The sequence below is a fragment of the Megalobrama amblycephala genome, linkage group LG4 (assembly GCF_018812025.1).
Source record: "Megalobrama amblycephala isolate DHTTF-2021 linkage group LG4, ASM1881202v1, whole genome shotgun sequence".
In the NCBI taxonomy this organism is placed as follows: Eukaryota; Metazoa; Chordata; class Actinopteri; order Cypriniformes; family Xenocyprididae; genus Megalobrama; species Megalobrama amblycephala.
Genome location: NC_063047.1, coordinates 29,247,251 through 29,274,912, shown reverse-complemented (window position 1 = coordinate 29,274,912; position 27,662 = coordinate 29,247,251). Strand labels below are relative to the sequence as shown.

The 27,662-nt window shown below is 35.4% G+C and overlaps 1 protein-coding gene across 7 annotated transcripts; it reads right to left on the bottom strand.

The window, feature by feature from the left end:
• Positions 1 to 1,715: 1,715 nt before the first annotated feature.
• Positions 1,716 to 27,662, bottom strand: susd1 (sushi domain containing 1). 7 transcript variants are annotated; one of them, XM_048188751.1, is made up of 25 exons: positions 24,841 to 25,504; positions 24,675 to 24,757; positions 20,820 to 21,856; positions 19,725 to 19,808; positions 17,468 to 17,528; positions 17,145 to 17,167; positions 16,571 to 17,027; positions 15,887 to 16,030; positions 15,555 to 15,704; positions 13,381 to 13,533; positions 10,474 to 10,653; positions 10,083 to 10,262; positions 9,817 to 9,996; positions 7,934 to 8,113; positions 7,635 to 7,814; positions 6,945 to 7,124; positions 6,575 to 6,754; positions 5,176 to 5,340; positions 4,997 to 5,088; positions 4,714 to 4,900; positions 3,740 to 3,833; positions 3,023 to 3,278; positions 2,113 to 2,152; positions 1,915 to 2,008; positions 1,716 to 1,821 (listed from the first exon to the last, which is right to left on the bottom strand). In XM_048188751.1, exons 7-25 carry the CDS (start codon positions 16,623 to 16,625, stop codon positions 1,776 to 1,778), a joined length of 2,736 nt encoding a protein of 911 aa, XP_048044708.1. In that variant the 5' UTR covers positions 16,626 to 17,027; positions 17,145 to 17,167; positions 17,468 to 17,528; positions 19,725 to 19,808; positions 20,820 to 21,856; positions 24,675 to 24,757; positions 24,841 to 25,504; the 3' UTR covers positions 1,716 to 1,775. The 7 variants fall into 7 exon arrangements, with proteins under 7 accessions (XP_048044708.1, XP_048044710.1, XP_048044706.1 ...); XM_048188753.1 differs by lacking the exon at positions 24,841 to 25,504 and adding an exon at positions 27,398 to 27,662 and having other exon boundaries at positions 19,725 to 21,856; XM_048188749.1 differs by having other exon boundaries at positions 19,725 to 21,856.

Below are 27,662 nucleotides of genomic sequence, written 5' to 3'. Positions count from 1 at the left end.
AAGAAGCTACAAGACCACGCCCACTATAAGGTTCTCTCATTGAAGTTCGTTTTTTTTTTTACTAAAATAGATCAAATAATGAATTAAAAAAATTCTCTCTCTCTCTCTCTAATATAAATATTTTCTTTTAATATTCCAGACACGTAATTTCATTGTCATGCTGAAGCTGAAACATTGGTAGTGGGAGAAAATACTGTGGTAGTGCACTGCCATCTAAAGGATATATTTATGTTTTTAAAAATCCTCATTGCATATGTGATCCATCCATCATTTTCAACACTGTGCTGTCTATGTGCACTCTGGACCGTATTAAATAGTTAAATAAAGACCCTGAGAGACATTGATGCTTACACCTTGATGAATGCTGCTTACATTCAAATGTCATTTTAATTTACTTTTTTTTATTTATTTGTATATTATTTTTCTTTCTTTTTTTCTTGAGTATTTCAGTTGGTTTTCATCATAATGAAATATCCTTCTGTAAATTCAGTATCTTCGTCTACTACAAACCCGATTCCAAAAAAGTTGGGACACTGTACAAATTGTGAATAAAAAAGGAATGCAATAATTTACAAATCTTATAAACTTATATTTTATTCACAATAGAATATAGATAACATATCAAATATTGAAAGTGAGACATTTTGAAATGTCATGCCAAATATTGGCTCATTTTGGATTTCATGAGAGCTACACATTCCAAAAAAGTTGGGACAGGTAGCAATAAGAGGCTGGAAAAGTTAAATGTATATATAAGGAACATCTGGAGGACCAATTTGCAACTTATTAGGTCAATTGGCAACATGATTGGGTATAAAAAGAGCCTCTCAGAGTGGCAGTGTCTCTCAGAAGTCAAGATGGGCAGAGAATCAACAATTCCCCCAATGCTGCAGTGAAAAATAGTGGATCAATATCCACAATATCAGAAAGGAGTTTCTCAGAGAAAAATTGCAAAGAGTTTGAAGTTATCATCATCTACAGTGCATAATATCATCCAAAGATTCAGAGAATCTGGAACAATCTCTGTGCGTAAGAGTCAAGGCCGGAAAACCATACTGGATAACCGTGATCTTCGGGCCCTTAGACGGCACTGCATCACATACAGGAATGCTACTGTAATGGAAATCACAACATGGGCTCAGGAATACTTCCAGAAAACATCGTCAGTGAACACAATCCACCGTGCCATTCGGCGTTGCCGGCTAAAACTCTATAGTTCAAAAAAGAAGCCATATCTAAACATGATCCAGAAGCGCAGGCGTTTTCTCTGGGCCAAGGCTCATTTAAAATGGACTGTGGCAAAGTGGAAAACTGTTCTGTGGTCAGACGAATCAAAATTTGAAGTTCTTTTTGGAAAACTGGGACGCCATGTCATCCGGACTAAAGAAGACAAGTTCAGAATCCTGCATCTCTGATGGTATGGGGTTGCATGAGTCCATGTGGCATGGGCAGCTTATACACCTGGAAAGGCACCATCAATACTGAAAGGTATATCCAAGTTCTAGAACAACATATGCTTCCATCCTTTGATATGTCATCTATGTTGTATTCTGAATAAAATACTGAAATTTGAAACTTCCACATCATTGCATTCTGTTTTTATTCACAATTTGTACAGTGTCCCAACTTTTTTGGAATCGGGTTTGTATGACTGTAAAGTGAATACAATGGCAGGATGTTTCTGATCGCATGTAAAGATGACACAACATAACTCATCAGTATCACAATCAGTTCAGCTTTATTTCAGAACAAAGGAATCGGTGTGTTAAGATGGTTTATAAAACTGGAGAAAAATATCTGGACCTGGACTTTTTACAGTACCTGTAAAAAAAAAAAAAAAAAATCAGAAAATAATTAGACAGTGCTTAAAGGAGTTACAAGGCACAAAATTTGATCCTGTCAATGCAATCTCACCAGCTGTACCAATATCCTATGACAACGACTGAGCCAACAGCACTTATGAATCCAACAGTTACAAGAGCAGATATCTTCATGATGTAGGATGTTCCTAATATGAGAAAAGAAACCATGTCGGGTTATTATTATTTTTTATTTTTTACATAGAATTTGTAGGATGCACAAAGCAGTGTTAAAGAGATTTATGATCTTTACCTCTGGTCTTAGCCCAGATTACACAAGACTGTGTTCTAGACTGCCAAAGAAAACACAAAGAGAGAAATTAGAGAAAATTCAAAGAACTTTTTAATGCACTAATTTTACAGGTTTTCTTAAAGGGTTAGTTCACCCAAAAATGAAAAATCTGTCATTAATTACTCACACTCATGTCGTTCCAAACCTTGAAGACTTTCGTTCATCTTCGGAACACAAATTAAGATATTTTTGATGAAATCTGAGTGCTTTCTGTCCCTCCATTGACAGTTCATGAAACTACCACTTTGAAGCTTCAAAAAGTTCATAAATAGATTGTAAAACAAATCCATATTAACTGAGCGGTTTAGTCCAAATTTTCTGAAGAGACTCGATCGCTTTATATGATGAACTGATTAAATTTAGGCTTTTATTGACATATGCATTCATCAACGCACACATCAATTGTGGTAAACGGAAGCTCAAGCATGTTTGCTTGACATGGGAGAACAAATGAGGCTCATTCTCATGTGTTACGCAGCAATTTGTGCTTCTGCAAGAACCAATTTGTTCTCATGTGTCACACAGGTTCAGTTGAGCTTCTGTTTATGTTCACTGATCAATGTTTATATGTGAATAAAAGCCTAAATTCAATCTGTTCATGATATAAAGCGATCGAGTCTCTTCAGAAAATTTGGACTAAACCGTTCAATTCATATGGATTAGTTTTATGATCTCTTTATGAACTTTTTGAAGTGTCAGTTGCGTAGCTGTCAATGGAAGGACAGAAATCTCTCAGATTTCATCAAAAATATCTTAATTTGTGTTCCAAAGATGAAAGAAAGTCTTACTGGTTTGGAACGACATGAGGGTGAGTAAATTATGACAGAACTTTAATTTTTGGTTGAACTATCCCTTTAAGATGTTTTCCCACCTTTCCCCACTGGCATACAGTGCGGAGGATAATATAATAGTCCTTTCCGTTTTCCAGAGGTGCGTTGAAGAAGTCTCCATACAGCTGCTGATCCCCTACGGTGAAGTTTAATTCTGCACCGAGACCGCTGAGCTGTATCTGTGCCGTGACGTACCCTTGGTCACATCTCTGCTGCGAGAAGAACCGCGGACTTACAGACGAGCTGCAGTCAAACAGCATCACGCCACCGACTGGTAACACGAACACCTGGTACATACTGAAGACAGGAAACACAAAAAGACATTCACGCAACTCAATACTGAATTATCTATAGCATCTGCAGTGGGATCAAATAGCAAGTTTTTTTAAACCTGTAAATAAGCAGTTTTAGGATTTCTGACTTTGAGCATCTGACCTCCTTTGCACAAATGATTAAAACATCTCAAATCACGCTGGAGAACATGATCTTCAGGTTTTGTTCACATCAGCTCAAGTGTCATTAAAGCACAAGAGACACATCAAAAACATTAATTTTTCACTTTCAAAAATTCTTATGCTGATAATATAATTTGGAATTACTGGTAAAACATTTGTTTTAAATTAGAAAAGAATGCAAATTAGAAGCATTTTCAATCTGGTCTCAGATGTTTGAATCCACTGCATATGCACATATGGCATTAACTTTTTATTAGGCATTATTTGGAATTAACTCTTTCAAGAAATGTTAAACGTCCTTACCATATCGAGTCAAGTGTGTTCGTCGATCTCCGTAACTTGAGAGTGGGCGATGAAGCCTCTACTTCACTGTATTTGATTTCTGGTGTGGGGGGGACTAACAGAGCACAAGAAGTTCAGTGTACAAATCAAAATACAAGTACAGAAAGCATTAGTTTTATTGTTTTGAATGTCAGTCAGCATCACACAATGCTGGCACTCATAAATCCAACTGAAATCAAAATTTTACTTTCTTGATCCTGGTATATTTGTCAACAATTCAACAGTGCGCCCCAAAACACTGGAATTAAAATTAAGTTGGTTCAACATAATTAATCTTTTTGAGTTTGTACTAAACAAATTGGGTTAGTCTGTCTATAAAAGTCTTGTGGTATTTACTCATTAATGACTGAGTTGGAATTACTTAAAAAAAGATACATTCAAATTATAATTTCTGCTGAACACAAAAGATGATATTTTGAAGAAAATGGGTAACCAAACAGTTGATGGGCCCCTTAGACTTCCATAAAATACTATGTAAGTCAAAGGGGCCTGTTTGGTTACAGACATTCTACAAAATATCTTTTGTGTTCAACAGAAGAAAGAAATTCATACAGGTTTAGAACAACTTGAGGGTGAGTAAATGATGACAGAATTTTCATTTTTGGGTGAACTAACCCTTTAACGCAGTAATTTAATGCCAGTTAATGTAATATAAGTTGCATATACTCTATGCAATAATGTGAAGTCAAGTCAACTTTATTTTTATAGCACTTTATACAATAAAAAATATCATCAAATATTATAAATAACACTAGATTACAACATTACAACTTGATCTTGACCTGCAGTGAATGTTTTTCACTGAATTTCACTGAAGTTTTACTCAGAAAAATGTCACACTACACAAATAAAAATTGCAAATGCCATTTCACCTTGACATAAAATGTTGTTTGTGGATTATGGATGTTTGCATGAAAGCAGCTTTTGTTTTGTACCTGGTATGCTAGTGTTTGCTGTCACTGTAGACGTGGCACGTGTGGACTCGGCTATAAGGGTTATGGTGTAGTTTGTAGCAGGCAAGAGATTTAAACAGAGAACAGGCAACGGGGCCGTGGAGCTGAACATCTTTTTTCTTCTGTCACTGAACAGCTGATCAAAGTCTCGCAATCCAACGAACGTCACCTGTGTTGAGATGTTACATACAAGCTCATTTCATGACTGATAGACAACTTTAGGAATGCAACAGGACATAGCTGAAATGAACTAATGAACACTCACTGTGTATGTCTCCCTATTTCCCTCATTCTCTGCATTCCAGCGAAGACATCTTTCATTAATCACCACCAGATCATTAATTGTGAGTTTCAGCTCTGGAACACACAAAATCAGATGCAAATTAGACCAGATTTTACGTCAACAGCCACTCTTTTGGCTATGTGACACTATTTTGTGTGTACCTTTGCAATGTAGGGTGGCTATCTGCCATTTTCCTGTGATATCACATATTGAAATGTCACTTCCTGCGTGTCTATAGTGTCCTTCAGCACAGCGGTGGATCACTGCAGTGCTGTTGTCCCATGCTACCTCTGCGTGCGGCACCTCTGGTGCAGGACCACAATGTACTATAGAGAGAAAAACACAGAAATTGTTATGAATATCATTCCTGATATTGTTCTGAAATATGTTGATCCAAATATAGGACACTTGTGACAAAATATAAGGCTGTGATTTTGTTCTCTTTTTCCCATTGTAATTTGTCCTTGTGGATTAGTCGTCATACTGTAGGTTTATTTCTGACAGTCAGTTTAACTACAAAAAAAATCCATCAAACATTTCCACTATTATTACCCAGGGGAAAAAATAGATTCATTTAAAAGTTGGTATATCACTACAGTCAAGAATAAAAGTCAATATCCATAACATTCTGTATTTAAAATTTATTATAGAATAGTTCACTGTTCTTCAGCTAAAATTAAACACTAGAACAATTATAAAACAATTATCAAAATGATTCAGGAAACATCAAAACAATGGAAAAGGCAACATAAGCATCAAACCATTCTTTTTGCCAACAGAAATGTTAATGAACTTTATAAAATTATGAATATAAAACTTGTGACCCCAACCTGACATTTACGAACACAGTTCAGCAACCATCGTTATAGTTAGCGCTTACTTGAATAAAGCCCTATGTGTTTTTATTGTGTTCATTTCATTTTTTGGACTAAGTACTAAAATATAGACCTTGTAATCACTTCCCATGTGACAACAAACCCCTGTGAAAAAACAGTATTTATGGTATTTGTGCAAAAGACGTTCAAACGTTTGGGGTCAGTGAGATTTTTTAAAAAGTTTTTGAAATAAGTTTCTTGTGTGCACCAAGAATGCATATATTTGATTAAGTAAAAACAAAAAAAAAGGTGAAATATTATTACAATTTAAAATATGGTTTTCTATTTGAGTATATTTTTAAATATAATTTATTCCTGTGATGCAAAGCTGAATTTTCAGCATCATTACTCCAGTCTTCAGTGTCACATGATCCTTCAGAAATCATTCTAATATGCTGATTTGCTGCTCAAGAAACATTTATTATTATTATCAATGTTGAAAACAGTTGTGCTGCATTTTTGAGGAAACTGAGACTTTTTTTAAAATTCTGAAATAGAAATGAATAGATGAATAGAAGGTTCAAAAAACAGCATTTATTTGAAATAGAAATTTTTTGTGACATTAAATGTCTTTACTGTCACTTTTGATCAATTTAATGCGTCCTTGCTGAGTAAAAGAATTTTAAAAATCTTTGACCCCAAACCTTTAAGCATAGTGTGTCTTTTTAGGAATTCAATTGTTTACCTGTACATGTTACAGACACTTTTTCCCATGTTCCATCTGATGTGCATTTTGACGTGTTTTTGTCACCCTCCTGTTCGAGTCCATATTTACATTTGTACTGAACCACACTGCCCAGTGTAGATGCTTTGTTCCAGTTTATATCTGTTAGTGGGAATTCTGGGGGAGGCCCACAGTTTATCTCTGTTCATTGAGACCAGTGTAGAGTGTTAGAAATAAAGACCACTTCAAAAATGCTGCATATTTCATTATTTCCAATTGATGACCTTAAAGTGTAAAGCAACTTGAATGATTTTCCTTTTGTGTTCCACGAAAGAAAAAAAGTTTTAAATGATGTGAAGGTAAGCAAATGATGACAGAATGTTGTCAGTACCTTCACATCTCATGTTAACTTTGCTCCACTTTGCATTAGAGTTACACAGTGACACATTCCCTTCACCCACAGTGCGATATCCAGCTTCACACACATACAGGGCCACAGAGCCCAGACCGGAGCTGTTATTCCACAACACAACTGAGTGAGGCAGTGAGACGGGGACGCCACAGTCTACTTCTAAACGAACACACATACAGACACACTGTACATGTGCATACATATTATCAGCTTATTAAAGAGGACAGCACTGAAATATCCCAAAGGTCATTCTCATGAAATGGTCAACCTTAAAGGTGCAGTAAGCGATTTCTGAGAAACACTTTTAATATTAGAAATTCAGAATTAAAATTTCCTGATAATTTAGTAGAGCTGCTTTATAGTTGAACAGATTTCCCTTCATAACTAATGAACTTTCAACATTCACACTGTTATTGAACTAATCTGAATAAACATTGGACTAAATTGAGTTGAATGACACTATTGTCTTTTTAAAGCTGCTTTTTGTGATGAACAATAATGCGGTTATTTTCTTGTTTATTACTTTGAAGCAGTTTAACATGCTATATAAATAAATGTGACTTGATTTGACTTGACAGAGACATAAATTGCACCATTTCTTGCGAATGACCCATTCACAAAATAAAGGGAGAAAACTTGTCAACAAGAAGTACAAGTGCAGAAAAATACCTTGACACAGAAAATCAGGAAGACTCCAGATTCCCTCTGAATCGCAAACTGACGCATCTCCTTCCCTAACATTATGAAATCCTTCAACGCACATATAAGACACACTGGATCCAACTTTAGTGTCTCCTCTCCATATCATAACAGAGAGGGGGAGAGAAGGCGGTATGCCACAATTCACCTCTGAGAAACAACAAAAACCTTGAAAATATCTTCAGTTTACACATTAAAGAAAAAGTCAGTTAATTTATTTTTAAAACAATCTTAACTTTGAGTAAAAAAAAAAGCATGCAAACAATTACCTTCACACAACAGAGTTGGTTTTGTCCAATAACCGTTCTCAGCGCACACAGATATATTATGTCCTTGTTTAGGATAGTAACCGTGTTTGCAGTGATATGTTACAGTGCTGTTAAATGTGACTCTGCCATTCCATATCTGTACAGTGAGGGGCAGAATAGGAGGCTCCCCACACACAATCTCTGTTGAGAAGGAAATGACACGTCATGGCTATGACCAAATCACTGCAGTATAAAGAGGATTAACATTGCTTATACACTCTTTAAAATAAAGGCTCTTTATTGGCATTGATGGTTCCATAAAAAACCTTTAAAATCCATAGAACATTTCCACTGGACAAAAGGTTATTTATAGTGAAAAAATGGTTCTTTAGATTTTTTAAATGATGTTCATATTAAGAAAAGAACTGTTCACTGAAGGTTTGGTTCTTCTATGGCATTGCTGCATATGCAGAATCACACACAAAGCACTTTGTATGTATTCATGAGATGATAAATAATAGCAAATAGAGTGTTAAGGACTACTTTGTGATAATTGGTTAGAGTACTTTTTAGTCATTATATTTTCCATTTGACCATACTGCAAAAAAAATTTTCTTCCTCAGTATTTTTGTCTTCTTTTCCAGCACAAATATTTAAATGTTCTTAAATCAAGATACATTTTGAAAAGCAAAATGACTAAAGATATTAAAGGATTAGTCCACTTTTAAATACACTTTTCCTGATAAATTTACTCACCCCCATGTCATCCAAGATGTTCATGTCTTTCTTTCGTCAGTCGAAAAGAAATGAAGGTTTTTGAGGAAAACATTCCAGTATTATTCTCCTTACAGTGGATTTCAATGGCTACCAACAGGTTGAAGGTCAAAATTACAGTTTCAGTGCAGCTTTAAGGGCTTTAAACGATACCAGATGAGGAATAAGGGTCTTATCTAGCGAATCGATCGGTCATTTTCGAAAAAAATACAACCGTTAATGCTTTATAAACAAAATATCGCCTTGAACGTACTGAACGTACGGAACGAACGCGGCGCCAGTTTCGTTTTTTTTCCGTTACTTGAATAAGGAATAGGACATTCAGCGTAAGCATTATGAAGAATGTGGAAGCGGAAAGTACGTTCAAGGCGATATTTTGTTTATAAAGCATAAACGGTTGTATTTTTTTTTTAAATTACCGATCGATTCGCTAGATAAGACCCTTATTCCTCATCTGGTATCGTTTAAAGCCCTTAAAGCTGCACTGAAACTGTAATTTTGACCTTAAACCTGTTGGTAGCCATTGAAATCCACTGTAAGGAGAATAATCCTGGAATGTTTTCCTCAAAAACCTTAATTTCTTTTCGACTGAAGAGAGAAAGACATGAACATCTTAGATGACATGGGGGTGAGTAAATTATCAGGAAAAGTGTATTTAAAAGTGGACTAATCCTTTAAGTCTTGTTTTATGACATATTTATCAAAATTAAGTGAGTTTATGCTTAAAACAAGACAAAATATCTAATTAATATCTAATTAAATTAAGTTTATTTTTCTGACGCCACTGCCAGATATTTTTTCTTGTTTTAAGCACAAACTCACTTCATTTTGATACATTTTTCAGAAAACAAGACTAAATATCTGATGTCATATCTTAATTTAAGAACGTTTAGATATTTGTACTGGAAAACAAGACAAAAATACGGAGGAAGAACATAATTTTTTTGCTTTTTTTGCAGTGTCCATCTTTAATTGTTTTGGACAAGAGCAGCCAGGATACTTTGGAAAATTAATTATTTTGAATTATATAGGGAAGAGAGAAACTCGGGTTGACATGAATAAAATAAATGACTAAATGTGAATAAATTGTGACAATTATAATTTTTTGGTGAAAAAAAAATTCTCTGTACCTTCACAAGAATAGTCTGGGTTACTCCACTGACCGTTGGTTTTACACACGGACACATTTCCTGTATCCATACTGTGATATCCAGTTACACAGTTATACAGAGCCACAGAACCAATCTTACTGACACCGTTCCACACTAACACTGAGTGAGGCAGGACCGGAGGAGAACCGCACTGTATTTCTAAACACACATAAACATACTCAACAGATTCTTTGCTTGAGAAACGCTGTCATATTTCTGTCGACATAATAAACAAAAGCAGATACCTTCACACTGGAAGTCAGGACGGCTCCATGTCCCATGAGCAGTACATACTGACACATTCTCACGTCCACTGTTATAAAACTGTGGGTCACACACATACAGCGCCAATGATCCCATTCGAGAGATGTTATTCCAAACCAATTTTGACTGAGGTATAACATGAGGCTCCCCACAGTCCACTTCTACGTAGAAATTGATTACATTTTATCAGTCAGGTGACAGTAAAATATGCAATGAATTTGTATAAGCCTGTTTGTGATATTTTTTTGTGTTTGTGTGCTGAATATCCTGTTTCACTATGAAATACATCAAACTATGTAAGCAAAATGGGTTGAAAATGCTGTGTCATAAACCTAATGTGGTATTTCTATTTTGCTCAAACGTAAATATTACCTTCACAGACCAAACTTGGTCCGTGCCACTTTCCATCCAGACCACAGATGGAGGAATTCTGTCCTCTCTTCCACTGAAATCCCTCCCTGCAGCCGTACTGGAGTTCACTGTTGTAGTGTGTGATGGTGGGGGAGAGCTGCTCAGCGTGGAGGACTGAAGGAGGAGACCCGCAATCTATCACTATAGAAACCACACACACAAAAACAGATCCATTACTTTAATAGAATTTAACATTAAAGGGTTAGTTCACCCAAAAATTTAAATTATGTCATTAATGACTCACCCTCATGTCGTCCCAAACCCGTAAGACCTCCGTTCATCTTCGTAACACAGTTTAAGATATTTTAGATTTAGTCCGAGAGCTTTCTGTCCCTCCATTGAAAATGTATGTACGGTAGACTGTCCATGTCCAGAAAGGTAATAAAAACATCATCAAAGTAGTCCATGTGACATCATTGGGTTAGTTAGAAGATTTTGAAGCATCGAAAATACATTTTGGTCCAAAAATAACAAAAACTACGACTTTTTTCAGCATTTTATTCTCTTCCGGAATCCTTTCCATTGAATTGATTCCATTGAATTGATTCCATTGAATCCTTTCATCTGTCGGCGTTGGTAATGCACTTTTACGTCGTTGTTTTTGGCGATTAGGACATCCGCGACATGCACACTTACGCACCATTTTAAAAAATATAGCAACACCAAAATACAAACAATGTAGAATAGCTTGAATACAGCGTGTGCGTCTCCCTCAGACTGTAAACGAAGCTCGGGCGCAACGGATAACACGTCAGCAGCGTCTTACATTAGCAGCGTCACTGCGGAGTCGTGAGCCCGGATCGACAACAGACCCGGAAGAGAATACAATGCTGAATAAAGTCGTAGTTTTTGTTATTTTTGGACCAAAATGTATTTTCGATGCTTCAAAAACTTCTAACTAACCCACTGATGTCACATGGACTACTTTGATGATGTTTTTATTACCTTTCTGGACATGGACAGTATACCGTACATACATTTTCAATGGAGGGAGAGAAAGCTCTCGGACTAAATCTAAAATATCTTAAACTGCGTTCTGAAAATGAATTTTTGGGTGAACTAACCCTTTAATATTAACAACATATTATATATATATATATATATATATATATATATATATATATATATATATATATACACACACACTTTTTTTTTTCTCTGTGTTTAAATAAATTAAATTCTAATTAACTTTCGTAAGGATAAAAAAAGCTATCTTAGCTAATGCTGTAAACTATAGGGAGCCCTTACTTGCACATTACTATAATAATATTAAAGGTTACATTTAACAAGAGCCCAAATTATTGAATTCAGTTGCTATTTATTTTTAGATATAATAATCAACAGGTTTTGCATTAACTTAATTAACCTAATTATAAAGCTAATTTTCTACTCCAATTCATTTTTGAAATATAATCATTTACACAGTGGCTGTCATAAGTTGTTTTCATGACAAATTTATTTAAACATACATTAAATAATTAAGAGATTACTAACAGGTTAAGTAAATATAATGAATAGGCTAATATATATAGTGTATATACGAAATGCTCCTCTCTAGAATTCATTTCTGTAGCCAACTAACATGCTGTCTGTCGGCACTAAATACCCGAGGTAAATATAATGCTACGTGAGATATTATTCTCAAGCAGTTTTATTGATATCTATTCGCAGCTGAAACACTGGTTGAGAGATAACATGCAAACATATCGATTGATTGTCTCTTCTTCTTCAGCAGGAAACAGTGTTGCATTACCGCATGCTCCCCCTTCTGGATTGGAGTGTGGATCGCCTGTGACTGTATGTATTCAGTAGCCCCTCACTGCAGAACACGAGATCCGGGGGGCAGAGACGGGTAGGTTTAGGGATATGTAAAGTCGGAGGAGTTGGATCCAGATCCAGGGGGTGGAGATGGGTAGATTTAGGGATATGTAAAGTGGGAGGAGTTGGATCTGGATCCAACCTCGCCCCCTGGATCTCGTGTTATGCATTGAGGACCATCCCTATGTATACATCGTGTGACTGCATGAACCGAACCGTGACACCCATACCGTATGGGTCGCCAACTAACAGTCTACTAATAGTCTAAGTGATTTGTTAAAGGGTTAGTTCATCCAAAAATGAAAATAATGTCCTTAATTATTCACCCTCATGTTGTTCCACACCTGTAAGGCCTTCATTCATCTTCGGAACACAAATTAAGTTATTTTTGATGAAATCCGATGGCTCAGTGAAGCCTCTATAGACAGCAATGTCACTGAACTTCTCAAGATCCAGAGAGGTACTCAAAACATATTTAAAACAGTTCAGTGGTTCTACCTTAATATTATAAAGCGATGAGAAAACTTTTTGTGCACCAAAATAATGACTTTTCAACTATATCTAGTGATGGCTGATTTCAAAACACTGCTTCGAATCTTTTGTTTTCAATCAGTGATTCGGATTGCGTGTCAAAATGCCGAACTGCTGAAATCACGTGACTTTGGCGCTCTGAATCACTGATTCGAAACAAAAGATTTGAATTAGTGTTTTGAAATCGCCCATCACTAGATATCATTGAAAAGTCGTTTTTTGTGGCACAAAAAATGTTCTCATCACTTTATAATATTAAGGTAGAACCACTAAACACGCATTAACTATTTTAAATATGTTTTTAGTAGCTTTCTGGATCTTGAGAGGTTCAGTGGCTTTGCTCTCAATAGAGGCCTCACCGAGCCATCGTATTTCATCAACAATATCTTAATTTGTGTTCTGAAGATGAACGAAGGTCTTACGGTTGTAGAACGACATGAGGGTGAGTAATTAATGATACTATTTTCATTTTTGGGTGAACTAACCCTTTAATGTAAAAGACATTGGCTCCATTCTTACTCTTGCAGTAAGCTGCATCTCGGTTTGGATTAAAGGGTTCTGATCCATCCTGGACTGTGTAACCCGTCTGACAGGAGCAGGTGAAGTCTCCTTCTGTGTTTTGACAGAGTCCTCCTTCACCACAGACCCCCTGTACGCTGCACTCGTCTATATCTAAATACAAAAACAACATCATGGAGTGAGAGGAGAAATGTGCAGCCTGAAATCACCAAAACAGAATATATTATGACAGCATTTTAGTGCCACTGTAACATGTAGTTCGATGTCTGTTTAGTTTCATTTTGTTTTGGTTCTGTTTTCCCTGAGTTCCCTGTGCTTATTAGTTTCCATAGTTCCTAATATACATTCCTGTTCTGTTTTCCATTGATTACTCAGTCTGTGTATTTAAGGCTTCAGTTCATTCAGTTCTTGGCTCTGTCTCGTTTACGTTTAGGCTATGTGTAGTGGTTTTGCTATTTCTCCTACGTTTGCCCTGAAGTTTCCTGAGTATTTGTATTTAAAGATTGTTCTCTGTATTCTCTATCATTGTGTGCTTATTTGCAGCCACTCAACCCTGACAGCCATATGAATAAAGAAATAAAAGGAATATATCTAAGAATTTGAAAATAAAAGGTGCAGCAATATGCAATTAAAGAAACATAACTTTTTTGAGAAGTGAAAATTACGAGAATAAAGTCAAAGCAATAGAAGTGTCACATGTCTGTCTGTTTTGAACTCTGTGTTTGCATTTTCATTTGTCACATGCCTCCCTCTGTTAAGCTTCCCACCACTTTCCATGGTTTCCTTCATTAGTTCATTTGTACCAGCTGTGTCTTGTTAATTAGTCTTGTTTGCGCCTGTTTCCTTTGTATATAAGCACTCAGTTTCAGTTCAGTCTTCATCCTGTATTGATTATGTTATGTGGTGTTTTGTAGTGTGATTTCCTAGTGTTTTTCCTGTTCCATTAAATATTATTGAAGCCATCTCCTTCATCATGCATTGAATACTACAACTACCATTCGTGACAATAAGATTTATATTACATAATATTCGCAAAATATTACAACTTCTAATTTCAAATTGCTTCGACTTTATTCTCATAATTGTATTTTTTTACTTGACACTAAAACCATTGCATTGCAATCCATAACAAAGGCTCCCAAATGAGAAAATCTGTATAAATCAAATTTATAAGATGCCCATAGACAAAAAACTTTTTTTTTTTTTTTTCTTCCTTTTTTTTGGGTGAATCACTTTCTTAGCCTGTTAACTGTCAATTAACACTTGGTGCACTTTTTTATTGCCTTTTTTCTATCACATATTTTAGTAATAATCCAATCAACCATCATAAATGATGTATCATTTGAAAACTTAAACACTCAAAATTCATCCTGTGGTGAAATTGGACATTGCATTGCCATGGAAAAAGTACTTTAAAACCTCAAATACCAACTTCAAATTTGAAACAAAACTTGTTGGCTTTATGTTAACTTAAACTTCTATAACTTTTGTACACTTTCATTTTTTGAAGCTTTCACTTCTGCAATAATCTGCTGAGTGTCTTTTTTTTAAGAAGAAATACAGGTCTGTATTCCAAAGCATTCATGAATTACAACCATTTAAGTTCATCTATGCTCAAAAAGAGGCGGTGACAGTTAACACAGGTTAATGTGGTTTGTTTTCTGATATGTATAGCATTTTAAGCTGCATTAGATGTATGAAATGTGTTATACAAAAAATTATTCAATTCGATTACTATAAAAAGTCTGTTGATCAGGATGGTGAATTTTCCCCAACATATAATGAGGCAGTAATTAGTTCAAAATGACTGTTTCTTTGTGCTGTGCTGTTAATATCTCAGTTTTTAATTTTTTTGTTGTTGTTGTTGTTGTTGTTGTTGTTAGCAAGGAGAAGTGTGTGTCCCTTAATGCATTTTGACACATTTCACATGAAGCAACTCCTGTTTGACATTTTTGAACCAAAGTTGTGCAATAAATTTTAACAGAACTTGTTAGCAAATTATGCCATTCAGGATATATCACTTGCCACACCATGTTCACACCCATCCTGTAACATCACTGCACATGTTTCAGAAGCACAAACAGAAAAACAACAATACTATGAGGAAGACATACTGGGGCCCAATTTATGATTTGGCTCCACAAATGCATTCATTTACTGAACTGAAAACTCACCGTGGCAGTACGTTCCATCATTGGGTATGAATGTGTTCATGTGATTGGAAGGGCTGTAGCCTGCAAGACAGGTGCAGTAATAGCTGCCGTACGTGTTGTGACACTTGGTGTGATCGCCACAGATTCTGCCCAACTGACACTCATCTTTATCTGTAACAGAGGAGCAATAAATACAGTTATCAATTGATGAAGAAATTTGTGTAGTTACAGAAGCCCTACAAAAAGTACATGGCAGGCCTGCCTAAGAGTCATCTTAACAGTTATTAAAACGAATATAAAATATGAAATAGCATCTGTTTATCAATCAAAAACAGTACTCAGGATAATCAAACCTTGGCAATAAGTCCTTCCATTGCCGACAAATCCATACATGCAGTTGCACACTTTCCCTCCAGATCCATCAGTTTTATCATCACAGGTAGCATTTTTATGGCAAGAGGCACAAACATCCACTGTGTCTGCCTTCACTCTTACATCTGAGGAGAAGAGTGAAAAAGCTGGATTAACATTTTTGAAATGAGAATAATGTCATTCACACTTTTTTCACACTTTTTTTAGATTGACAGTATCATTTTAGATGCATATATATTCATAATATATATTTATATACACATACATATATACATACAACATATATATATATATGTAATGAAGGGACTATATATATATATATATATATATATATATATATATATATATATATATATATACACACACACACACACACATACATTATATTTATATATATATTATATATATATATATATATATATATATATATATATATATATATATATATATATATATATAATATATATATATATATACACACACACACACACACACACATACATATATATATATATATATATATATATATATATATATATATATATATATATATATATATATTAATTCCAAGATTAAATCTTTTTTTTTTCAATCTCTTGTGACTCTGTATTTAAAAATCATTTACAAAAATTGTGATTAGTCTCCTATAATTGTTTGATACTGACCTTTAAAGATGCTTTGAATTATCAGGAAGCATAAGGCCACTCTTTCGACTGTCATTGCTGTTTTCCTCTCCTCTCTTCTTGCAAACTCAATGTATCACTGTTCTGCTCCACATTTCTCCTAATTTCCCCCTAAAGACCCTCCTCCTCCATTCTGAACTCTGTTGATAGTGGTGAATGAGTGGGGCACAGAACGGTTAGTTAAGGTCAAACACATCTCCTCTCAGCTTTCTGAAGGACACAGCGGTCTGTGCGGTTTGTAATGAGCATCTATTATCATCAGCGCTGACACATTCAGTTAAATGTCGCTCTGTATGAGAGGGAACCTGCTCATTCTTATGGCCACAGGAATTGCACCATCACTGGCCACATGCTGATTATGACTATTTTTGGCTGCTGTTTATGAAAGCTGCCAAACTGCTGTGAATACACCCATCTTCAATTTCCGCTGATGGGCTATCTATAAAAAAATCCTTTGTGTTATCGGTGTCATGTTATTTAAAAATGTATTATCATGTGTATGATTAAAGTTGGCTTCTAATATTAGTTACATTAAACATTAAATTCATTGTCTTACCTTTCTGGAGGTGTAGCTCTGGTCTACATATTTAGAACAAATAAAACAAAATGAAGTTATTTTCCAAAAATGTCACATTCAAATTATTAATAGCATCATATTCTTCATAAGGTCATGACAAAAAGAGTACAAAAATAAATGAACATATACAAGCGCATGACACATCTACAGCGCAAACTCTAGTGGATGGCGAGTTAACCCAGTTTGGGAATGAAAGATAAGAGTTCTCTGCCCTATCACCCTCCTTACACACCCCTCAAACTCAAACACACACACACACACACACACACATACACAGCAACCCCTCCCAACAAAACACACACCCTCTCTCAGCTTATCCGGAAACCTTCACTGAGATGAAAAAGCATTTCCTCCACCTGACTGCTGCACAAGTGAGACAGGAGAGAAACAAAAGCAAAGTATGCTGCTGTGAACATATGCACTGCTTTTATTCAAATGTACAAAACAGACACCTTTGTAGCCATATGAAGAGACAGAGCTCACTGTACAGAAAATGTGCCAGTTTTGCCGTCTGAGATGTTTATAAAACTAATCCAAACTGCACAGTACACACTTAATATTTTTTTAAGTATGTGAAAGTATATTTAAGTATACGTGCTAAACGTTTCAAAAAGTAGTACGCAACATTGTTACAGCATTGCATGCAAGACAACTGGACGCTATGCTTTGAATTTGAAGCCTCTTAGAAATGAGAAGCTTTTTAGCCTAATTAAGCATAGAAATGTTGTGTGTAAAAAGTTGGCAATCCGGTAAAAAAATTGTTAAAAAAAACATTTTAAAAATTGCAGATAATATTACGTCGGGCTCATTCGTCACACTGGCAGTGGAAAGATGCTGTATTTTCTGTTAAATACTGGTACCAAAATTCAAACTACTTTCAAATGTCATTTAAACAGTTGTTGTTTAAAAGTTTGGAGTCAGTAAGATTTATGTTTTTGAAATAAATTAATACTTTTATTCAGCAAGGACACATCAAATGTGACAGTAAAGACATTTATAATGTGACAAAAGATTTTTGTTTCAAATAAATGCTGTTCTTTTGAACTTTCTATTCATGATAGAATCCTGAAAAAAGGTTTCCTTAAAAAAATATTAAGCTGCACAACTGTTCTCAACATTGATAATAATAAGAAATGTTTCTTGAGCAGCAAATTATCATATTCAAATGATTTCTGAAGGATCACTGAAGACTGGAGTAATGATGTTAAAAATTCAGCTTTGAATCACAGGAATAAATTATGTTTTAAAATATATTCAAATAGAAAAGAGTTATTTTAAACTGTAATAATATTTCACAATATTACTATTTTTACTGTATTTTTTGATTAAATACTTACAGCCTTGGTGAGTATAAGAGACTTCTTTCAAAAACATTAAAAAAATATCTCACCAACACCAAACTGGTGTATCTAGTAATAATTATGCTCTTAAAGGTGCCCTAGAATCAAAAATTTAATTTACCTTGTCATAGTTGAATAACAAGAGTTCAGTACATGGAAAAGACATACATTGAGTTTCAGACTCCATTGTTTCCTCCTTCTTGTGTAAATCTCATTTGTTTAAAAGACCTCATAAAAACAGGCAAATCTCAACATAACACTGACTGTAACGACACATTCGGGATCATTAATATGTACGCCCCCAATATTTGCATATGCCAGCTCATGTTCAAGGCATTACACAAGGGCAGCCAGTATTAACATCTGGATGTGCACAGCTGAATCATCAGACTAGGTAAGCAAGCAAGAACAATAGTGAAAAATGGCAGATGGAGCAATAATAACTGACATGATCCATGATTACATGATATTTTTAGTGATATTTGTGAATTGTCTTTCTAAATGTTTTGTTAGCATGTTTTGCTAATGTACTGTTAAATGTGGTTAAAGTTACCATCGTTTCTTACTGTATTCACGGAGACAAGAGAGTCGTCATTATTTTCATTTTTAAACACTTGCAGTCTGTATAATGCATAAACACAAGATCATTCTTTATAAATCTCTCCAACAGTGTGTAATGTTAGCTTTAGCCACGGAGCACTATCAAACTCATTCAGAATCAAATGTAAACATCCAAATAAATACAATACTCACATGATCTGATGTATGCATGAAGTATGCATGACGAACATCTTGTAAAGATCCATTTGAGGGTTATATTAGCTGTGTGAACTTTGTAAATGCACTGTATTATAGTCGACAGCTCGGGAGGGGCGGGGAGCACGAGATTTAAAGGGGCCGCAGCCTGAATCGGTGCATAGTTAATGATGCCCCAAAATAGGCAATTCAAAAAATTAATAAAAAAAAATCTATGGGGTATTTTGAGCTGAAACTTCACAGACACATTCAGGGGACACCTTAGACTTATATTACATCTTGTAAAAACTGGTTCTAGGGCACCTTTAATGCAGGTTAACACCCACTATAGCACCTCTGAAGGCAAATCGTACTTAAATTGTGTTTTTAACAGTGTTCTGACACATTTTGGTCACTGACCGAACTGAGCTTGCCTAGCTAGAAATATCAGAGTTTTTCTCATGTTTTGTGCAGTTGATTGTACCTGCACATTTCCAGCGGTGCTTTCTGACCTCTTACAAACTCAGCTCAGCACTGAATATTTCACAAGCCCAGGGTTACAGCACAACTGAGATAAAAGACAAACACACACAAAATGTATAATTCACAAAAACACAATTGTGCCAGACGCACAGGAAAAGCAGCCCAAATTAAAAAAAAAAAAAAAAAAAATGTGGTTAGGTTTAAACTAGCTATGACTGGCAGCATCAGCTTTCAAAACCTTAAACCATTTCCTCACAGCCACTGTGCCCATGCAGAAACAAATTTACTCCTTCAGAAGGCATATCATGGAAAACAGGCTTTTTCTTCTTCTGATGTAAAAGAGCTCCACTTTTCATGATCCAATAAGTAAATTTGAGTCCTTCCCTATCTTTTCCTCATTAAAATATTGGAAATATCATTTGGAAATATGTCATATTATGCAAGTATAGGTTACAAACATCATGTTATGACTTTAATAGGAAAATGCACTTGTTTAATTCTAAGGGTTCAAGAGAGATTTAAAAATGGTTATGAACAATTTGATTATGACCTTTACTAACATTATAAAATGTCCTTCCCTATACCTTTTCCTCATTAAAATATTCTTTCACTAGGAAACATGTCACATTATGAAAGTAAAATAGGTTACAAATGCCATTTTATGACTTGTTTAATTATAAGGGTCAGAGAGAGAGAGAGAGAGATTTAAAAGTGGTCATGGAAAACTAAATTAATTGAGTTTTGGGTGCAAGAAACCTTTACTAAAGGTACGTTCACACCAAGGACGATAACTATAACAATAAAGATATTAGGGCTTCAAAATAAATCGATAAATCGATTATTATCGACAATGGAAATAATCGACAACGAATTATTCGTGATTAGTTGCCTCTGCGCGCTGTGCTCGGAAACCATCGGAAACCTTTAGCCAGTCACATCGATTTACAGTAGTGAATAACCCATTTCTATAGACAAAACGCATATGGAAAATAGCGGAGGACACAGAGAGAGCTGCTCTGTGAAAGGTACGTGATCCAGGATGTCCGAAACTTGCTTTATATTTATAAGCGCTTCAAACAAAAGCATAAGCGTTTACCATGTCGTCCACTCTTGTGTTTTGACAGATGCGCGTGCTGTTTACTGCCTTTGACACGTGGTTTCCGCATAACTTACATTTTATGGTTATATCCTTTTCTGTAAATGTTAGAAAGTCCGCGAGTATTTCCATTTTGCATATTCTGACAACCAGCTGATGAACGAGAAAAATATTGACAGCCAATCAGAATCCGCTCAAGCATTTAAAGTGACAGACAACAAAACTGCAGTGTGTGCTCATGATAAACAGAACAAAATTATATAGTTGACATTATTGTCATCTTTATCATCCTTGATGTGAACAGGCCTTAACATTATAAAATTATTTTTGAGAAAAAAAATACGGTTCAAAAAGTGTAAAATATTGGCCCTTTTTAAAGAAACCTCATATGATAACACAGAGGCAGCAGGAGCGTTTGTGTGTATTGGGCAGCTCCTGCTCCTCATGAGGCGTCTCCATGGTCGAGCCCTGCTCTTGACTCCGCCCATCACACAAAGAGTGGGAGGAGTCAGAGGAGATTGACTGAAGACGCCCACACACAAGTTCGGCCGCGTTCCCGTCTGTAGTAGACATGTCCGTCACTGTCCTCTCCCTTAGGGACATATCATCATCATCCTCATCAATCAGCACCACATCCGTTTTAACGTCCACCTGGATGCACGGAACGGTCTGAACATCCTCCGAGCTCTCCAGGTTACTGGAGTCGATGAAACCCATGAGAGACGACTTGTCCATGTCCAGTGACGCGTCGATTAGACTATCCTCGGCCTCGTGGTGCAGATATTGCATCTCTTTCAGATTTTGGAGATTGGAAACACTCCATACATTACATGTCTGTTCATTCACAGCATTTTCTAAAACACCGTTCGCTGCGACCTCTGTCGGATTTGATTTCCTTCCATCATCAGCTGTGACCTCTAAGGTCAGTTCAGGTTCAAATATAGTCTTCTGCGGGTCCCTGAAAAGCTTCCCAGCCTTTTGAGAATTGTTCATCATACACTTTTGCTTCTTCACACAGGTTGTCTTTCCAATAGAGCCTAGGACAGTGAAAAAGAGGACGCATATTGCTATAAATATATTTTCTATATACACTTCTCCTTAACAAGCCACACAATTTGAGGGAACATTCATGTCTGGGATGAGTTATATGTTGCGTTATATGTTAAGTTTAATATGTAAAGGGTTAGTCCACCCAAAAATGAAAATTCTGTCATTAATGACTCACCCTCATGTCATTCCACACTCGTAAGACCTCCGTTCATCTTCGGAACACAGTTTAAGATATTTTAGATTTAGTCCGAGAGCTTTCTGTCCCTCCATTGAAAATGTATGTACGGTATACTGTCCATGTCCAGAAAGGTAATAAAAACATCATCAAAGTAGTCCATGTGACATCAGTGGGTTAGTTAGAAGTTTTTGAAGCATCGAAAATACATTTTGGTCCAAAAATAACAAAAACTACGACTTTATTCAGCATTGTCTTCTCTTCCGGGTCTGTGTATATCCACAGTGATGCTGCTTCTTCTTCTTCTACGGCGGTTGGCATCCAGTTTATTGGTGCATTACCGCCCCCTTCTGCTCCGGACCGTGACGCGATTAGGACACCCGCGAGTCCGCGACATGCACACCTACGCACCATTTTAAAAAATATAACAATACCAAAATACAAACAATGTAGAATAGCTTGAATACAGCGTGCGTCTCTCTCAGACTGTAAACGAAGCTCGGGCGCACTACATAACACGTCATCAGCGTCACAGTCCGGAGCAGAAGGGGGCGGTAATGCACCAATAAGCTGGATGCCAACCGCCGTAGAAGAAGAAAAAGCAGCGTCACTGTGGATATACACAGACCCGGAAGAGAAGACAATGCTGAATAAAGTCGTAGTTTTTGTTATTTTTGGACCAAAATGTATTTTAGATGCTTCAAAAACTTCTAACTAACCCACTGATGTCACATGGACTACTTTGATGATGTTTTTATTACCTTTCTGGACATGGACAGTATACCGTACATACATTTTCAATGGAGGGACAGAAAGCTCTCAGACTAAATCTAAAATATCTTAAACTGTGTTCTGAAGATGAACGGAGGTCTTAAGGGTTTGGAACGACATGAGGGTGAGTCATTAATGACATAATTTTCATTTTTGGGTGGACTAACCCTTTAAAGTATTTCATGTGACTCCAGTGGTTTAACCTCAATTTTATGAAGTGAGGCAAGTGATTTGTTTTGTGCAAAAAAAAAAACGTCATTTACCACTTTTAATTTTTACAAAATATTAAGCTCCAACACGCGTTCACCAGAGCACCACAATGCATGCGTGATGTGTTGACACAAGAGCGAATGTTGTTACATTGAAAACATGTTGGAAATCAATATTTTGTAAATAAAGTGGTAAATTATGCATTTTTGCGCAAACAAAGCACTCACGTCCCTTCATAAAACTGAGGTTAAACCAGGAGTTTAAACCTGAAGTCATGTACATATTTTTGCCTTTATTATGATAGGACAGTAAGCAGACAGAAAGCAAAGTGGGAGAGAGAGAGAGGGGATGGGATCAGGAAAGGTCCACGAGCTGGGACTTGAACTCAGGTTGCCCAAAGTTGACCAGATGGATTACTTTTAATGTTTTTACTACCTTTCTTGGGCTTGAAAGTGGTAGTTGCATAGATTGTCTATGGAGGGACAGAAAGCTGTCAGATTTCACTAAAAAGATCTTCATTTGTGTTCCGAAGATGAACAAAAGTCTTAAGGGTTTGGAACGACATGAGGGAGAGTAAATGATGACCGAATTTTCATTTTTGGGTGAATTAACCCTTTAACACTTATGGCCCTATCATACACTCGTCACAATGCAACGCTAGGCGCGACACAGCAGTTATCATATACACAGAGATGACATTCTGATTGGTTTATTGCACGTTATGCCCAAAACACAGCCTTGACTCATTAAGAGACGATGTACAACCCTTTTGGACCATACTCCTGGTGCGTCGATCATTTTTTCTGTCGTTAAACTAGCAAAAGTGGATTCGGACACGCCCTAAGTGCACCTGTGCCATGTGATTCAGACCATGCGCTTAGATCATTAAAATAGGGCTCATAGTCTTTGTGGTTTGTTCAAATCACTGAACAATAATAAAAAAAATATGATTAGCAAACTAATAAAAATTTGAATTTATCATGAATTTACAATTTGTCTGTCTGTCTATACTGCCTTTAAATTATTTGGGGTCAGTAAGTTTTTTTTTATGTTTTTGAAAGAGCCTCTTATGTTCAATAAAGGCTGCATTTATTTGATGACAAATATAGTAAAAACAGAAAAAATTTAAAATATATTACAATTTCAAATAACCAATTTCTATTTGAATGTATTTTAAAACATAATTTATTCCTGTGATGCAAAGCTGAATTTTCAGCATCATTACTCATCATTATAGTCTTCAGTGTCACATGATCCTTCAGAAATCATTCTAATATGCTGGTTTGCCACTCATGAAGCATTTCTTCTTATTATCAATATTAAAAACAGTTGTACTGATTCATATTTTTGTGGAAAGCGTGATACAATTTTTCAGGATTCTTGGATGAATAGAGTTCAAAAGAACATATTTGAAGCAGAAACATTATAAATGTCTTTATATTTGATCAATTTAATGCATCCTTGCTGAATAAAAGTGTTAATTTTATTCAAAGAAAAAAAAATCTTACTGACCCCAAACTTTTGAAAGGTATAGCGTACAAATATCTATCTCAGCCATATCTTATATCTTACAAATCTGAATGAGGAAATGTTTCTATTACATTAACATGTTTAAAGTTTAAAGTGTCCTGAGATCCTTTTCTACTCACCAGAGTTAGCGTTGTCTTTGGTGACCATGGCAAGCCCTTTCTAACACACCTCGGAGAGCGCTGGTCCAAGAGACGGGTCACATCTGTACCGTCAAGGAAACAAAAAGAAATAAGATCTCCTCTAAATCCTCTACAGATTCAGGATTACCACAAAAAAGTAATTAACCTTTTGCCCTTCGACTACCACACTAATACCTCAACATCCATCCATTTACTTTTAGCATCCACAGATACAGCACCATTAATGCTCCAGATGTTGCAAACAAAGAAAAAATGCAAAACATCCAACCACAAATGCACTAAGACACTTTACGATATTGAGAGAACAGAAAGATGAAGAAACAGGAGTGGATGAGGGAATGGAAATGGGAGGTGGGCAGTTTTTTCCCCCGGTGCTCTCCACAGGATGAATACAGACGTGAAGCCTTTAAAAGCAGCAAAAATAACTCAAAGTTCCCAAGAGACTTCAAGGCATTTTCAGAGGAAGAAAGACATTCTATCTGGCGCGGCCGTCACTCGAGAGGAACACAAAAACAGACACGTCTGAGTCATAAACAATAAAGCACAAACTACAGAAAAGATCCTACCTCTCTTAGAAATAAAATAGCAAAGTCTTACCAGAGCTTATTAGACAGTACTGAACTTACACTTTCATTATTTTCTTCTTTGATCACAGCAGCTTTTCTACCCGCCACTCCAAACACACTGATTACACATGACTGCACATTACACACGACAGAATCAGGCCTTTATAAATTAATGATGTCTATTAGGCCATCTGAGTAGTATAGTCAAGAGTTTACTACACAACAGTCTTAGACCAGATATTAGTTTCTCTAATCTAAGACTGTATATACTCTGTGTGTGTGTGAGTGTGTGTGTGTGTGTGTGTGTGTATATATATATTTATAAAAATAACACACACTTAATACACCTAAGTTAAATAATAAATTAAATAGCTTTATGATGGTTATTTGTATCTTTTGATTTAGTGTGCTAGTGGGAAATATCAATTTTAGATTTCCAAACATTCCCTTTGCAAACGTGTCATTTGCAAAAATATGCAATGTAATTTTTCTGCAATGTAAAATTTATATTTTAAAGCATCTATCCCACAAAATGAAATGTTAAAGTCACCGTAAAGCCATTTACAAGTACTCTGTAAAAAAAAAAAAAAAAAATGAGTGCCTTAAAAATTAAGTACAATCAACTTGGCTTGAAAGTCATTTCAACTTAAATTACATTAAACTGACTTTAAAAAAATAAAGCTTAGCTTATTATTATTATTATTAGTTACAGTAATGTAAAAATATATGTTATCAACTTGGTCATATCATTTTTTAAAGTGTACAGCTGCATGCATAAAAATCCATCTATCCACCAAAGTCCAATGAAATTAAGAATGCATTTACAAAAATGAGAAACAGAACAATTAACAATCAATTGCTTAATTATGTTTCAGCGCTGAGTTTTTAAAACCCTTTCTAAGTAAACAAATTCAAAGTAAAAAACAACATCAGATTATTTTCTGAAAACGGGTGCATGAGCTGGTTAAATTGATCTGAAAAGTTAAGATGTAACAAATTAACAATAGCTCAAAACATGAAATCAGAGAAAAGGAATTATTACATAGATAAGTAGATATAAAAGTTATATATATTTATCTTGTTCTGAAAAGGGCTTTTGTAAGAAACCCCCTCCTCATATACGCTGAAAACATACTAATGAATAATACACATGGAGCACTTACACACATGTGTGTATGCATGGGGAAGGGCAAAGAAGAAAAGAGGGGAGAGAGTGAAATATTCATGAGAAACAGCCCTCCACTCACAGGATACAGATCTACAACTCCTCCCCCACTGATATAGATGCCGGTTAAAAGTGATTTCACTGCACATGTACAATGTTTTACATTATATAATATTCTTAGAGAAATGCAAGCCAATCAGGCTGAATTCAAACAAAAATATAGAATTAAAATCACGTTTAAATGGGCAATATTTATCACAATTTATTTTAGTCACTTTAAGTCCACTTTTATAAAACTATTTATAGTACTATTTATTGTGTTTCTTTGCACAAAAAAAATACATAGAGTTCTACATGATGAAGGATCTAAGGATTCTCAATAGCAACCTGTGTGTGTTACTTTAATTAGAGAGCAACCATATATCTGTGTCGTTTAATTTTCAGTCTTTTTATGATTTAATTTTATGATCATTTATATTCATTAGTCATTTATGTATTTGTCATTTGATTTATCATATTATTATTATTATTATATGATTTATAACATTTATTATTTATTTGTCATTTTATTGTTATTATTCATCTGTCATTTTATGTTTTTATATTTTATATTACTTACTATTTTACTTATTTCCTTGCTCTTGAAATGCCTGCTATGTTGTTTAATCTTATGATTGTATGGTTTGAAGGGATGTTTGTTTTCATGAGTAGGAGTTAAGAGCATGTTTCCATTTCAAGGTCACAGAACGATGTTGTGAAGCAGAATTTTCTATTGTTCTTGCTGTGGTATAATAACACATTGAATTTGTTGGAATTTGTTGGTCATATGAAGTCTAAGCATGAGCATTGAGACATTCAGACAAAGTCTGAGCATTGAAATATGCTACTAAGATTAATCAATAAACTCTGCTCTTTTCATTATCACTTTGTCTCCTGCTTCTGCTCTTCCTGGCTTTCTCAGTCAAACTCACAGGCTGATAGAAGACTGATATCTTCTGCAGGGATTCAGAGTCTGGGATCCAGATATATCTGATATTTCTGATGTGGGATCCATCCGATCTGACGAAGGGCATTCCACCAGACAACCTGTCACTCACATGAGATCCACCAATAGTAAACGACAACCATCCAATCAATTCCCCATGAACAAATAGAAGTCACAATAGGGAAGAAAAGACTATCGGAACTTCTGTTTCATGCCAAAACAGAAGGTTAAGCGTTTAGTATCCTGAGTTA